The 16,880-nt window shown below is 35.3% G+C and overlaps 3 protein-coding genes across 4 annotated transcripts; 1 reads left to right on the forward strand and 2 right to left on the reverse strand.

Annotated features, from left to right (window-relative positions):
* LOC105171296 (transmembrane emp24 domain-containing protein p24beta3) lies at positions 940-4,108 on the reverse strand. The gene is made up of 4 exons (XM_011092363.2): positions 3,808-4,108; positions 2,572-2,758; positions 2,346-2,453; positions 940-1,333 (listed from the first exon to the last, which is right to left on the reverse strand). The coding sequence occupies exons 1-4, from the start codon at positions 4,033-4,035 to the stop codon at positions 1,200-1,202; spliced, it is 657 nt and encodes a 218-aa protein (XP_011090665.1). The 5' UTR covers positions 4,036-4,108; the 3' UTR covers positions 940-1,199.
* LOC105171297 (early light-induced protein 2, chloroplastic) lies at positions 5,985-7,117 on the forward strand. 2 transcript variants are annotated; one of them, XM_011092365.2, is made up of 3 exons: positions 5,985-6,341; positions 6,484-6,552; positions 6,635-7,117. In XM_011092365.2, the coding sequence occupies exons 1-3, from the start codon at positions 6,186-6,188 to the stop codon at positions 6,977-6,979; spliced, it is 570 nt and encodes a 189-aa protein (XP_011090667.1). In that variant the 5' UTR covers positions 5,985-6,185; the 3' UTR covers positions 6,980-7,117. The 2 variants fall into 2 exon arrangements, with proteins under 2 accessions (XP_011090667.1, XP_011090668.1); XM_011092366.2 differs by having other exon boundaries at positions 6,004-6,341; positions 6,487-6,552.
* Positions 7,257-16,640, reverse strand: LOC105171298 (dymeclin). Its single transcript, XM_011092367.2, has 18 exons — positions 16,219-16,640; positions 14,598-14,837; positions 13,182-13,245; positions 12,978-13,092; positions 12,763-12,907; positions 12,069-12,311; positions 11,890-11,974; positions 11,256-11,358; positions 10,627-10,752; positions 10,439-10,552; positions 9,407-9,525; positions 9,198-9,282; positions 9,010-9,102; positions 8,834-8,923; positions 8,581-8,700; positions 8,405-8,496; positions 8,200-8,251; positions 7,257-7,534 (listed from the first exon to the last, which is right to left on the reverse strand). The coding sequence occupies exons 1-18, from the start codon at positions 16,409-16,411 to the stop codon at positions 7,451-7,453; spliced, it is 2,163 nt and encodes a 720-aa protein (XP_011090669.1). The 5' UTR covers positions 16,412-16,640; the 3' UTR covers positions 7,257-7,450.

Raw genomic sequence — 16,880 nt, forward strand, 5'->3', positions numbered from 1 at the left:
TGGATAGGGTTGGATTGGTTGGTCAATTCCCATCCTCCCTATAAAAAACTAATCATAATATTATCTTGTGCTAAATTAAGACACAAATAACTTAATTTGTGGAGTTGTTGCCGGTTGGGGTGGGGGTGTTGGTCAAGGATTCGAGAAGGAGAGGAGTGTCGTATCATTTTTCGTATTTATCAATCCCTCCAAGAGTTTTCTGGAATTAGATTCTGCTCCACCACCACTCAACTCCACTCCAATTATACTTTTTTCATTTTGCCTACTTTAACTGTTTTTTTTTATTTCTTTATTTAATTAAATTAATAGATTGATAAAAAATAATTAATTATAAATGTGTATGTGAATAAAAGTTAATTAAAAATAATTAGTTATGTTCATGTAAGATATAAGTCCATTTAAGAAGATTCCTGTCAACCCACGTTATGCTACTTCAAATTAAAGAGCTGTCATAAAATTTTATGTAATTATAAATATAATTTTATTTTATTTAAAAATGATCTATATCCATCAAATTTCTGTTAATTTTTATAATGAATTAACTAATATGCTCTTATAAATTATGATTTCTTAAAATTTTTCTATCCATCTCATCCGAATTCTTTACAACTTTTTACTTTTTTTAACCTAAAAAAAAGATATATATCAATAAAATTCACAATTCCAAACTCCTATCGAAAAATTACATGATTTCATCTAATATAAAAAAAAATATTTATAATTTTTTAAATAACAAGAGAATATTTATAATTATATTAAATTTTAAAGGGACAAGTTGTAATTTACCCTAAAATTAGTTCTCCTAAAACCTTGGACCTTCCCAAGTAGCATACCTAATAAATTGGTTCATTTTCACCCTTTTTTATTTTTTCGGTCGGATAATTGACAAGAATCTATTTAGATAGCATGCAAGGAAACTTGTATACACAAACATTGAAATGCTCTATGAGAAGAAGGTAATGTATCTACCTGCCAAAAAAAACTCATCATCCCCTATTACAACTAAAAGTGAAGTATTTCACATTTATCCAGATTATCTAGCTACCTAAATCCACCTATCTCGAGGAGTTCTGAGGAACAAGAACACCACTCAAATAAATTATAACAAACCATGTCACAGTTTCCTCCTTAACTAGTACTGTTATAACAACGAGGAACCAAATTGAGGAGAGGAAAAGCCGACAGTTTGGCGATTTTCATCAAACACGGTTGTATGCCACTGACTTGCTGAACAATTTACGTATGTATACAACCTGAAGGCCGCTTACAAGAGCTAGCAAAATGTATTCTGCAACAGTGTAAAATATGACGCGCCTCCTTGTGCTCTCATTTGCTGCAGTAATCAATGTAATCGTATTACATACAGATAATATTCAGCTAATGTGGAAAGCAGGAGATGAATCTGATGACAAATTGCCATATAGACGTATATGGTGAAGTTAAGAGCTGTTCTATTCTTGTTCATCTTGGTCCAAATAGGACTACCATCACAGTGGATATGGCGCACTGTTTACTATGGATATGATCCTAATATCTATCTATACTATATATAAAGGGAGAGCACCTCTTTGGTGTCTCCCGTTTTTGGTATGTCTTTTTTATATTTAATTTAATATTTTTAAATTTTCATCTAACTTCCCGCCCCCATTATCTTTTGATAGTAATTTTCTTTTTTTTTAAAATTTTATTTCATCTTTTTATTGTCACCATTTTTACAAATTTAATATTAACTTATTATTTTGTATATACTTTATTATATAATAAGTATTTTATTTAACATGATATTTATAAAAGTTGCACACACATAAAGTGTGCCACAAATTACTAGTCTTGGATAATTAATCTACCATCTTCTAGCATGTTATGACTACCAAAACTCAAAACCTTGAACTCCCAAACTAAACCTTTTCCATATGTTCAAAGCATTGATGGACCAACATGGATTCTGCAAGGGCTAAAAGTAAGTATCTCCTTAATTCCTTTAATGTGGTTTTTCAATATCAGTACAATGTTAATATATATGGATTCAGCAATTAACCACGTGTAATATCATTAGGTTATTAACCAGACGACTATTGAACAATAATGACAATGTAAAACTATACTTTCAGCATTGTGGATTATGCATACGATCCACTATGCAGTTTAATTTACTTCAATTTCAAGTGCCCATGATTATCAAGTTTGTAGAAGCTTTCAAGAGTGAGGCATATATACATATGTAGCTAATACCCAATATCTAGAATGTCCCTTTCAAGTCCATACAAAATAAAATTGGGTAAAAGATAGCAATTACTGAAACATAAAGAGGATAAAAAGGAAAGAAAAGAAAAGAAGGGCCTTACTATGGCGATGGCGAGCATCACGTGCTTTCAAGTATTTCTGCTCTGCGGTAACAGATTCCAGTGCCTCCCTCAGTTCAGCAATTTTTACATTAATGGGGTCCAAATGTTCTGTCAATGTACATGGGGAGAAAATGAAAAGGATTAATGCAAGCATATCAAAGTAGAAGGGCCTTGTCAATACATGGTAAAAATATGCAATGCAAAGAAAACATAAGATCAGACAAACCATCCTTGGCAAGATCGTGTTCAGTTGGAATATGGCCAACATGAATATAGAAAGAGACTGTTTCTGGTGTAGAATAAGGATTGTGGAAGCAAAACTTGTACATTCCACTTCTAGGGGCCTTAAACTCAAATTTGTCTCCAGATGTTCCTTTCAAAGTGTGCACAGTATTACCTGCAGGAGATGTCACCTACATCAAGGAGCAAACACCAAATAATCAGCATCATCAATTAATTTAAGCATTAAAAGTATCTCATCAGTGATCAGTTTACATATAGATTCATGTTAAATTCATGGGAAACTATGTAATCATCCTAAAATCTCCAGACATGTTCATATTCGCTGTAATGGGCAAGCATAGCAAAAATAGCGAGATTTGTTGATATGCTTTTTAGCTGGCCAAGTGATCTGCATTAGGACCAATTTACACATTTATATTCAAATCCATAAATGCATGCAAATAATTAACATTTGAGCATGTACAATTTCATACTTTAAAAGACTGTATATGTATTTTTAAACCATCAAATGCTTATGAACTGCCAAATTCTATCCATACTTCTAAAATTAAGACAATCAATTCGGTATGAAAATTTATCTGGAAAATATTATAACTTTCATAGTAGGACATAGACAAAGAATAAAAGCTTAACTTGAGAACAGTTCATCTACATCAAAACTTCACATCATGCATCTTTCTGCTTTTAACATAATTGTAGTTAGCCGTCCTTACATAATAAAAGTTCAGAAAATTAACATAAGAATTTGAGCTCCAAAAACATAAAACTACGAGTATTTGATAGAAGAAAAAATCAAAATTTGTGACTGTTTTGGACGAATGTCCAAAAGTTCATATTTTTAACAGCCACAATGCACTAAACATGAGGAGAATTATTCTAATAAACTCAAGAAATAACACAAAAGGGAACATCAAAAACCCCAAAAAGAAACCACTATCCTAAAATTCAACAATCGTAGAGAAAAACAGAAAAAGAAAATAACAAAAACTCCAATTCCCAGTTAATTCTATCACATACTATAAATTCAACCACTTCCAACGAACTAGAACCTAAGTAAACAATAAAATCCAAATTCCTTCGATAAAAATTGCTTCTTTTTGGCACAGGATACAAATACCTAGATCCCACATCCCAAAATCTAATTCATTTTCACAGATCAAGACGACAAGTCGGCACACCAGTACGAAATACATAAACAGGAAAAGATAACGAGGCATACAGTGAAGTCAATGCCAGGATGATCGCTGCTCCAGAAGATATCGTGATCCACGACAACGAAGTTCCCGGAGACGGTGTCGCCTTCATACAATACGTATTCGTAGACGCACTCGATGTCGTTTACCGTGACCGAGAGCGCCGATGTACGGCTCAGCAAGCTCAAAAGCAGGAGGCCAAGAAGAGCGTACGCCAACCGGCCGGACCTGGTAATTCTTCCGCTCCCATCCATTGAACTGGATCCAACTGTTCGGAGCCCCGGGTCTGAGTTTCTGGGTAACTATTATTGGAAATGAAATGAATTACTACTGGATCAATCGGGTTCCAAGTTATGCTTGTGTTGATGCGGTGTCGTTTGCTTCTTGGGTCGGGCGTTTCCGTTGCCGACGTGGTGGAAGATTATTGGACGCTACAACGCAGCACATGGTTTTAGAATTCCCTTTCTTTTCTCTAAGAAAATTTGAAGTAAGAGTATGTCCTCCTTTACTCTCCATTAGCACTCCAATGTATTTAATTAAAGTATTTATTTTATAGGGATAAGTATTTTTTTTTTATATTTAGTATAATTATATAAAATTTTATAATTTAAAAAATTATATTTAGCACCCATAAAAATTTATTGACATATCCAACAAATAAGTTCCCTTTAGTCAATATTAACTGAATTTATTGAGTCTAACAGAAAAACTAAATAAAAATTAATATTTACCCTCGATTGACTTATTAACTATGTAACAGTGAAAATGTACATTCTTACATCTATTAACGTGTGGAGATATATGAAGGTAATTTCATTATAAAAAAAATTATTTAATAAGTCAATTGACAATAAATATATATATTTTTAATTTTTTATTAATATTAACAAATTCGATAAATAAATAAAAAATAAATATAAAATCGTATTTGTTAGAGACGAGAGCACAATACAAATAAAATTTATATATATATATGTTAGAGACGAGAGCACAATACAATTAGCATGGGGCTAGAAAATGATAGGGCCAAAGCCCAAAATTTTTATGTGCTTATTGCTTTTGTTTTTAATTTTCAGTTTTGATGAAAATATGTATTTTTTATTTTATGTAAATTTTCATATGAAATTAGACTATATAAAAAGTAGTTAATGAAATTGTATTTTATGTTGGACCATGATGTAAAATTAATATTTTTTAATAAAAAAAATAGACATAAATAAAATATATTTTTCACAGTAATTGCTATTTTAAAAATTAAAAAGTGAGTTTTTCAACTAAATATTAATGTCAAAATATAATTGAGTAATCATGATCGATGAGGAATTAATACATGATAATGAATGCTCCACCAATTTTAGGGCCTAAATTAAAGTTGATTTCTGATTGACTAAAATTGTATGTGCTATTTGGACTAGGAACCTAATCAATTAATTGGTGTGCAGGTCAATAATTATTATTTCATTTGACATATGTATATATATATATATATATCTAATTAATCCTACATCCATTTAATACATATATTAGGTAAAAGTAAAATCATTGAATAATACTCAACTTATACCTGTTGGAACTCTATTATTCTCTCTTCATGCAAAAACCAAATTAGATGGATGGCATTATTTCAAAGTTAATTTTTCTTTTTCGGGATAATAATATTTCTACTATCCCAAGAAATTTGGCAGTAGATGGTGACATTACATTTTGATTGAAGTCTTGCCTTTTGTGTGTGTAGCATCTTCCACACCATCTAGAGTTTTCTAGGCCACGAACGTTGAGAAGCACTTTAGACTCAAATCAATCATTCATAAAAATAGAAATTAAGTCCCAACAAATACATGATACCAATTTATTTAAATGAAAGAAATACATCGTCACCCTCTAAAATTTTATGTAATTACATATAAATTTTATTTAATTTAAAAAATAAGTCTCATACTTTTAATATTTGTTTGGGTCTAGTAATTAATAATATTTACTAGCAACTAATAAGTCTAATTTAAATAATTGGAGAAGAAATCTTGTAGCGACAATTAATTGAGTGTTTAGGTTTCTGGTGAAAGTTTGGGCCAAATCATCATTTACGAAACATGTGTGGCAATATGCATCCACGTGACACATTAAAATTGACGGGCCATACGCAGTTTACGTGGACGCAAAAATATCCACCCCTTTTCACCCTTTAACGCTTTATAAGTGCTCACTTAGGTTCCTCCGCCACCATGCAAACCTGCTATACTCACTATTGCACCAACATAGAAATTAAACTCTCTGCTCAAGGGCATCTTTCAAGCGCATCGTTCCTACACACCTAACTTTTCTTCTCGACGTTAATAGTAACTTGTGATCTGCCTAGGGTATCTACTCTTTCACTTCACTCACTCAAAACACTCGCACACGCGCAATGGCTGCGTCTTGCTATGGGGTGGCAGCAGCAATCTCATGTGGAAGCCCAGTTACAAGAAGGGCTGCAGGTTTAAACAAATTCTTTGGACCTACTAACTACGCCATGTTGCCTGCCAAGAGGGTTGCCAAGTTTAGGGTTAGAAGCATGGCTGAGGCAAGTTTTTTTTTTTTGGAACTCTAATTGTTGATTTTTATATGGTAGTTGAAGAATATTTATGTTTGTAATTTATTGTTTGTCGGATGGTGGGATCTTTGTGTTTGTGGTTGCTGATCTAGTATTTGGTTTCTTGATCTAGCAGGAGGATGATCAGATCAAAGAGCCTGCGGTTGTTCCACCTAAGCCAACCACTCCTCCTAAGCCCAAGGTACTTGTGAGTTGGAATTTTGGAAACACACTGCCTGGCTAGTAGTTGAGGTGATCACTAACTACATTCTTGTGTTATTCAGGTGAGTACCGGCTTTTCTGACGTGTTGGCCTTCAGCGGCCCAGGGCCGGAGAGGATCAACGGCCGGCTGGCTATGATCGGATTCGTGGCGGCGATCGGAATGGAAATAGCCAATGGACAAGATATCTTCGCCCAAGTGCAAAACGGGGGAATTCCGTGGTTCTTGGGCACCAGCGTTTTGCTGTCCCTGGCATCTCTCATACCCATGTTTAGAGGTGTCACTGCGGAATCCAAATCCGGGGATTTGATGACATCCGATGCAGAACTGTGGAACGGGAGGTTTGCTATGCTGGGGCTGGTGGCGTTGGCTTTCACAGAGTATGTGAAGGGTGGTGCTCTAGTGTGAGTTTCCAGGGTTCTTGATGTTGTAGAAGCAAGATTATGGGTTTATGGGAAGTATGAAAGCCCTATGATAATTGAATGTTTGTGAACGCATGTAAAATTAAATTCATATTGCAAATTATATATATTTCTTATCACTCTCTCTCCCCCTCTTGTTTTCTTTCTTTTCTCAAATTTTCCTCTTAATACTGAGAAAAGAATATGACCAATAAGTACCAGAATTCTTGAAAGGTCAAACCAGCGGATTGTTCAATTACATATCTAAAGTAACAAGTAACAGATACACGCAAGAGGCTATGTATTGCAAATTTGAGAAAGTTCTCTTATTCGTTACATTGAGTAATATCCTAATAACAAAACTAGGGACCTATGTACTGAAGACATATAAACATGAACGATTGAAAATTCCTACTATTCGATTGATGTGTGTGTATGTACATTAAAATTGGACTACTTGAGGTGGACTATAACTCCACTATACAGGCGTCTCTACTTGAAGTACAACTTCTTTCATCTCGCCATTTTGGAGCTGCTTCTTCGCCTCCTCCCCATTTATATCCTGTAGTTTAGTGAACAATGGATCACATATCTTACAGCATGGAATGTTGATCTTACAGTAAGGAGTGGTGATCTTACAGCATAATCTCTTACCCCCATCTGCCCGATGGTGTAAGAGAATTTCTTTTCCACATTGACAAGAACAATTATTCTAAACATGAGAAGCCTAGTTTATTAGCAGAAATGCAAGTGCAGTAGTTACCAACGTTTGAGAACAGACAACAATCTATACATGAAGAAATTGTCAACTGCACTGCTTGGTGGATGCCGTTTAGACAGCATCAGCTAACTACACTGGACAGTCATTTTCCACATGAGCCTATCTTGATTATGTGTATGAAGATAGCAGACTTACCTACCATCTTAGGCTTACAAGACTAATAGATAAGAAAGTGTATGCTAGAAACTAAAGGCAAACCTGGGTTGCAGACATCAATATTCACAAACTTTATTATGCATAATGGGTATCAAGTTCGTTAATAAATTACAATATATAGGGTCGAGCAAATTTTGTTCCTAAAATAACAGCTTTAAGATGTGAAACAAGACTATTGCAGATGAAACAAAACTATGAAACTGCTACTGGTAACTATTGTGGTAAATAAAGTGCTAGTGCAGGAAAAAGAGCAAGAATAAACAGGTTATTAAATGGAAAATGATACTTACTTCTACAGGCACTGGGAATAAATTTATGCTGCTCGGATTGAAAGTGAAACCACTGCATAGGACCATGTAAACCACATTACATAATCAAGATCCACAAACATACTAAGAACATAAATTGGAACAGCAAAGAGGCAGGCAGCATGAATAAAGAGTGATACCTCTGAAATAGAACATGAGATATTTAAGTGATGTTCAGGAAGTATACCTGTGGGATAATACCAGCTGCCACACATACGGGATGAAGAATTCCTCAGGATGGCTCTCTTGTTCGTAGGTGAACCGTAACTGCGTAAACATCTTCGAAAAGCAAGCCAGATTAGGTACAGAACATCAGAAGATAAACAATGAAGTTCAGTTCTTATGCAAGCATTTACTCCATACCTTCATGCCCTCGCCTCTCCAAGATCGACAGTTGTTGATTATGACCTCAAGCACTTCTTCCACTGACCAGTCTCCATCCATTTTCTGTGAATCAATACGGCTATTGAAAAAATCCACCACCTGCAACAGCAGAAAATTCCTGAGCAAAAAGTTAAAGAACCGGGAATGATGAAGCTTCACCAATACCACTATCACTTACTGAAACTAGATATTGTTTACAAAGTAAATAGAATATTCACTTCTGAATACATACAGTATATATGTTCTCCAATAGCTCATTATAACGTGGATGACTTTTGAAAGGTAAAAAAACTTCCTGCCTGTGCATAATTGCATAAACTACCTGAAAAATACAGCTATAGTAAGCAAAGAGTGCACAATATACTAATGAAAATCTATTAGCTCAGAAACGAAATGCAAGTCTGATACCTCAGGATTCTGTGGCAATGCATAAGTTAAAATTGCGTTTAATATCTCCAGCACAAGTCTCAGGAAGTCGGTGTATATATGCAGTTCAGCTGACTGCAACATAATGAAGGATCAATAAGTACCCTATTATAAAACTGAGATGGACTTTGCAAATGTAAATATTATAATCGAGAAAAGGACTTCATTACAGGATCCTCAAAAAAGCTGTCTCCTCTTAGATCACCATCTTCTGTGTTCATTTTGTCATTTTTAAACTCTGCTAATTTATTGTACCTATGGATTGAGATATTAGAAACAATATATCAGAGAGAGGTCTCAGTTCTAAGATGAATATCTTCACCAATTACTAGACATATGATATGATGCCAAGGACAAAAAAATGATCAGAAGGACATACTTGCGAGAAAGCATATCAAAGAGGCTGACCAACCGCTCTGATGCATATGCACTCAGTCGATAAACATGTGGTGCCATGTTTGCCAAAGTTGCAAGACAATTTGTATGGAGATAGACATCCTGTTGCCAAGAGTGTCAAAACACTAAATAACCAAATAAATACATCCCAGGCTATTATAGTTTGCATAGTGATATGTAACTCATCCAGAAAGAAATTTTAACAACAAACAATTAGAGCTTTTAAAGAAAGAGAATCAGAACACTATGTGCTCAGAAAATTATAGTCATTATGTGGACATGACAAGATGCAATCATGCAATTGCTGTAAAAATGCAACAGGGGACAAAAACCAATTTAGGACTCCTGTGGTTACCTGTCAAGCTTATTTTTCTCCTTCACTTAACCAAATCAGATTTAATTACGAAGGGAAAGTGGACATTGTCATGAAGATGAATGAATGACACTGTGATGCCTAGCATATTCGCAGACTATCCCCAACCAGCTGCACTCATTATTAATTAATGTGTTCGTCCCATGCCTCACCCATTCCCCTTCCTGTCATGTCTACTCATGCTAACATTTTTAGGATATGGTTACATCAAAATTGATTGCTTTTGAAATTGAAAAAAGGAGTATAAATGGGAACTATAACTGGTGATCAAATAATGTATTGCCATCATCAATACTCGCTGCCACAACACCCATTATCACACAGCTAACTATGTTTGATTACTGTCTGCTCACTTGATAACTTATTTTGATTGTGAAATTAATCAGATTCAATTGTTGAATGTGACAATGTCCTCTGCAGTAAATCATGTCAATCAATCCTTCCAATGGATCAGGATTCAGAAAGCTAATATATTATAATGGAGCATTTGATCTGTTGAACTGTTATTGACTAATGTCATTCAAAATGATCCAACCACCAAACAGGTCTACAAAAATGATTTGGATTTGTTATCTTCTACTTTTAGTATTTTGAAGGACAAGCAAAAAGGGAAATCTGCTAGGAAAATGCATTACGTCTTACCCGTAGCTTAGAGAGATTGTATTTCACGGTCCTAATTAACATTATCACAATGAAGGAACCAAGAGAAGTTTGATTAAGGAGACGTTCTCGATACCATGGAACGTTAGGAAGCATCTGCAAGCATAAATACCAACTCAGATTGCACCCTATAATAAGTAACCAATATGGGTAAATAAAATTATCTTTACCAGTTTGTGAATGCTGGCATTGAAAGAGGAATCTTGACTTAGTATCAGAAAGATAACAAGCACCATATAAATATGATTGGATGTCCTGCTCGGAGCATTATATAGCGTTTCCAACATGGGCATCAACTGTTAATAACAAAAGCCTTTATCACACCAAGATTTGTACCAAAAGTAAAACTGATGTAAATACAGGATATTAATGACCAGACAAACAATCACAAACTCTGTCGGAAAGTAACTATAGAAATGGTTTTATTGGCTGTCATGAAACTTCTGGAGAGATACTTACGTTTTTCATACTTAATCTCACACAGAGGAAAAATCATAGCAAGCACAAGTCGCTTTGCAAAACATACTTTTCAGGATTTGATGAAGGTTGATAAGGTGGATGCTTCAACTTTTTAATACAATACCCGGGAAGTTTTGTGACCGCTGTAAGTTATTTATGGCAGAATAAATTAGACCTAATATAAGACTATTTTTCCTATTTATTTTGTCCTTATTGCATCCTCTATGAAAATCATTGACCATTTACAAGTTTATCAGGATGAGGAACTATAAGATGGTTCTTTCAGAAAAATGATCAGATATTAATTATCATTACATGCGAAAATTTCTGATCATCTTACCAGCGTATCTAGATCTGTTCGCACCAAAACGTACTCCAGAAAATCTGAATTTCCATGCACCAGTGAGTAGAGCAACAGGACAGAGGTTTCATGAGCCAAGCACCTAAAAATGAAAAACCATATTGGAGACATAGAAAAAACACCCAAAAATCAAATTATTTTTGACTTTCAAGCTCTTTGGACAAGCATTTTTATTTTGCTGTCTCAGCAGAAGGCGAGAGAGGTTTGGCGCATGTTAAGTACTATCCCTGCATTCTGTAATGTATATTTTGACGAAGATACTACTCCTTACAACAATAAACTATGTAGCAAGCCACACAAGAAGACCTATATTTGTAGAAACCTGATGCACAATACAAAAAATTAAAATAAGATCGGAAAAAAAAATCATGTTTTAAAATCCATTGATTCATCATGAACATTTCTTAAGTACAACCTAACAATCAATAGAAGAGAGCAAGAACAAACCTAATGAACTGAAACCTATATTCATACAATGAACTCATATTTAAGCATTTTAAATTGATTTTTGCCAAAAATTAATTTTGTAAAGGATGGACATAAGAAGAACCCTGTAGTAAAATGTCACCAAGACAGTAAAATTTCATATGCAGAAGGTAATGGATACACTTACACGCCAAGGGTATCAAAAAGAGAAGCAAAAGGTAGTCTCACAAGCGGACCACTGTGTGCATTCCCCTCAATATTGATTCGATCAACTGCAGGGAGACCACTCATTGACTTAGGCACGGTTAAGCATCGTAGAAACTTCAATCAAACAAATAACAGATATGGCAACCTAATGGATCCTACATTCAATATCCCGAGCATTTTCTACTGCTTTACGGAAAGGATTTTCTGCAAAATAAGTTTCTTCCTTCTGGAGGGGCTCAAAACTGCCGTCATCACTTTTGTCTTTCACAAAGTCCATCGAAAGACATTTGTGGTGATAAATAAGAACAAGTAAAATGTTAAGACTGCCTTCTGCTAAAGGACTTCTTGAAGCTTCACCAGTTGAGCTAACTATGTAACTGAAAGGCAATAGCATCAAGTTTGCTGCAAGTATGAATTATACTTTAGTCAGAAGGATAAAGAATAAAAGGCAAACATACCTATTAATGCTAAAAAACAGAAAATGAGCAACATGCATTTTTAAACATGAAAGCCTATAGTTTATAGTATCTTTGATGTATCACCCTCTCCAATGGAAAGATATGACAAACGGATATAATTGAAACAAGACACGCTGAAGTTTTGGCAACAGGTGTCAACATCCATCAAATACGTATGTTAAAATTTTAAACCAAGCGTCCTACATAATAAAAGTTCCAAAGAATGTGCAATAAATGAACAAAACAACAAAGCTAATTCTAAGAATGTCCAATGATAATGTTATTTTGAAGAATTTCTAAAAAAAAAAATCAAGATAACCAAATTAGAGGTGACAATGCATCAACATCACGTTATAAGTTAAACATAGATAAAAGGGCGTGTGATATTTTCGTACCAGCTGCAGAGCCAACTCTTCTTAGGACACCAGGCTGATTTCCTTCAGATAATATTCTCGAAGATAAGCTGTTTACAGGAAAACGTGGGCGAATGATGTAATTGAGCAGTAACTTGTGTACAACCACGTGAACCAAAGAGCTTTCCTGCAGAAACAGCAGCCAGTTAAACAAGAAAGAATTGCAGATTAAAGCTCGTTAAGTTACTAGGGGTCACCTGAGCCATTGCTGCATCAATGAAAGGGTGTACATCATTTGGTCCTGGTGTTGGCCCAGAGAGAAGTTGAGTTGACATGGCAATCAGCATCTGATGCAGAAGATACGTTCCCTGGCTATACAGAAAATAGTAACCAATATAGATATGTATCTATAAAGCAGAACATCAATAAGCATATCAAATGACTCACAGCATACTACATACCTAACATCAACTTTGGCAATAAAGTTAAGGGCACTGACCATGACGAGGTTTTCAACATGTTGGCCTGCTTTGGAGATGAAATGATGACGAAAAAAAGTTAAGTAAATACACTGCTTTTTAATATCCAACAAAGGTCTTAGACATTCACTGCAACAATGAGCAATCGGACTTCTTTCATGTACGAAAATGAATGGAAGGTAGCATGTTAGAAGAAAGTTAATAGGTCCTTTATACAATGTTCAATCAAACCACAAAATATTGTTCACAATTTCTGGATCCAAGAAAATCACATTTATACATTTTTAATATGTATGTTTTTAAGACTTTCCATTCAGTTGAAGGAATGGATCCTTCTTTAATCTTTCTCCATGATGCTTAATTACTTAATGTGAACAAGGTCGAGAGTCTGCAGTGCATGTACAAAATAATGTGATCGTCAATCTTTCTTGGAGAAGACATCTTTATAATCACTATACACAACCACAACTCAGCATGAAAAGTTTTGTAACTGAGAACAAACAACTCTGATTATGATCAACAAGCAGTAGCATACACAAGATCCAGTACCAACAGACACATGATATCTTTTCCCATGAAGACAACCAGAAAAGCTAGGCCCCAGAATTCCCACCTTCACCAACTGACAACTCAAGGAAGGAAAAGAATAAAGAAAAACAGATGTTCTACTTTTCTCATAACCACTTAATTTTCAAGACTCTATGCTTGAGACTTCCACTACTTAATTCATGCATTAACTGAATATAAAAATTGCAGATGCCTCCCATCTTACGCATTATCTTCTGAGTGTTAAGTTTCCTAAACTCTGTTCAATGAGTTTGCATATGGATGCCTGATTAAATTGCCAACGATATAACGAGGATGATGCAAGACCTAATGTATTGTTTAATTCTTTTCGGTCAGCCTCAAAAGAAATGAATGGGACGGGTTTCCGTGTATCTGAAATGTGGAAAGCGACCAGTAGTTTTAAAAGTGGGATTTTGCTTTCAGCATGCTCGTTCCATATGATATTCATGACAAATGACAAAATCCTAATCAGTTTGACAAGCTTATGTTATGCCATCATTCATATTAACTTCATATCAGTTAACAACCAGTCCGCCGTTTTTCATGGCATGTCTCTCTTATGATCATGGCTGACAATTGAGCTGAGGCAGTTCCAACAGAAAGGAAGTCTTGATACAAAGCACATACACTGCGTGCAAACAGTTTTTATGGTAGACATGAACGAGATGATAAATGGTGAAATCTAAACACAACAAAACAAAAGGTGATGCTAATGATTTGAAAACAACATTTTTTATTGTAAAGAATAGAGGGCATCATGGAGAAGGTATACAATATGACATAATGACCAACCATTATAGACAGAACTGTTTCAAGCTAAAAGAGATGAACCTTTTGAGAAATTATGTGGCACAGGCTCCTTTTCACCCAGCGACAAGTATAGCTCTTCAAAGTCATCAGTCTTGGAGTTTTCAATAAGATACTTCAGAAAAACAGATGATACAAACAAGGCATTAAGAGATTTTGAGAATGCAAGTGATGTCACGTCAGCTGCAGAGATACAATCTTCCAAGCACCACGCTAGGTGAATCAAAATCTTCGCAAGGTGCCTTGTGTTATAATTATTCATGGCTACAAGCAAACAGAAAGGAATCAGCCGAGTTGATAAATGGTTGTAACAGAAATTTACTGTCACATAAATGTTGTTAACATACTACATGAATTAATTTCATTGATTGGCACTATTGACATAGCATCGTTGGGGAATAATAGCGGATTTTACTTTAAAGAATGTTGGAGTAGCTGCTAACATATTCACACACTTGGAGTTCCTATCCCCCCCCCCCCCCCCCCCCCCCCCCCCCCCCCCCCCCCCCACCCCCCCCCCCCTCCCCCTCACCCTTGCTCGCCTGCCGGAAGTAATTATATAATTTGGTAAGAGAAGTCCAAGTACAGAAGAAACTTGATTATTGCCAGATATCATTTCTAATTCCAGATAAAGCATTAGCCAATATTGGCATCTATGGTAATTAGAGGATTCATTTACATGTAATGGTACTAAAATTACTAATAATTCCTATTCCAGCAAGTATAAGCTCACACATCTGCATACCAACACTAGAATCAGTCGGTTTCCAACAAAACCTTCCAGCGACATTCAATGATTCCAAACATTTTTAACAGAGTTTGCAACTTTGCATGGATTTTTGCACACTAAACCAGTAACATAAACTTGATAGTTACTTTTTTTAGGGGAAAAAAAAAAGGCCACGTCTAAGGCCTTTTGTCTCAGAAATGAAAGGTTTCGTTCCCTAATCACGACACTTGCACACAAGGAAAGTCAAGAAAAAAATTTAAAGTGGATACTGATAATCGCACCATAACTGAAATTACACAATTTAATAGAATAGTCGAATTGAAATATGATGTACTGGCAAAAAGGATATCAAGTTACACGTGTAGTTACCGAACTTTACCACTGAACCCTAAGACAGCATCTAAAGCTAATAATCACACTGAGAGACACCAGATACACCATTGAGCTCTACAATAGTCAGAATCTCCTGAAACTGCAGAAATCTGGGAATCTATTAAGATTTTGAATAAATACATCTCCAGAGAAAAGACTCCTCCATGTCACAAACTCAATCTTCTCCAGGATATATAGAACAACTCTTCCCGAAACATGACAAATTCAAGCTCAAAACTACAGGTAACACCTGACTTATGCTAAATGACACAAACTCAAAATCATTAATAACAAAACAAACGTACATTAAGCTAGTCTCCCAATAAAATTGGGTACTTGAACTCAATTTCCATTGCAAAAGCAAATGAAACAACACATCAGACTCACGCGTGCGAGTTAACACAAGTTCCAAACACTTACTAAAAAATGCAACTAATAACAAGGCAAAATAATAACCAACCGCAAACTCCAGTGACGAATAAAAACCTAACCTAACCAAATTCTAATTGCAAAAGAGAAAGAAAAAAGTGACAATGCACTGACCGAAGAACTGGCAAGCTTGGCGAACGCGATGAGATGGCCAACGAAGATCGAGAGGAAGCTCGAGAAGCTTCTGCCAGTAATCAGAGGCGAGAGGAAATGACTTCTCTCCAACGAATTCCCCAATTAAGTAGTCCGCGGTCTCCTGCGGCCGCGCTCCGCCACCCAGCCGCGGCGTCGATGGCACTCCGCCCATGCTATGTCTCTCTAGCACTCCAATATACAGAATAATGGTGTATTTACGTATATGAGTGCGTATCTAACAATGTGGTTAGATCTGAAAGAGAGAAATAGTGCTTAGTGCTTAGGGACGAAGGTTCCGACGAGAGATTTTAGAGTGTGACAATTTTATCAAGTCTTTGTTTTACTTTTTCTTTTTTTTTTTTTTTTGGTTTTGGTGGCGATGGGGAGGGGGCTTCGATTTGAGAGGAGACCACGACTGGGCGATGATGCTAAACATTATAACACAGGAAACAGAGACTGCAAAGTCCTTCCCATTGACGAAATTGCCCTTGACTTATCTCAAACCTTGTCTCATTTATTTCCTCGTACGATCAAAAATAATTGGAGCACTTTTGAATATCGAATTTAATTATTTTTTGTGTTCTCTTTCGACAATTATATAAATAAATTAAAAATATTCATATGTTGTTTGGAAATTAAGT

This window comes from Sesamum indicum, linkage group LG10 (genome assembly GCF_000512975.1).
Source record: "Sesamum indicum cultivar Zhongzhi No. 13 linkage group LG10, S_indicum_v1.0, whole genome shotgun sequence".
Classification (NCBI taxonomy): Eukaryota; Viridiplantae; Streptophyta; class Magnoliopsida; order Lamiales; family Pedaliaceae; genus Sesamum; species Sesamum indicum.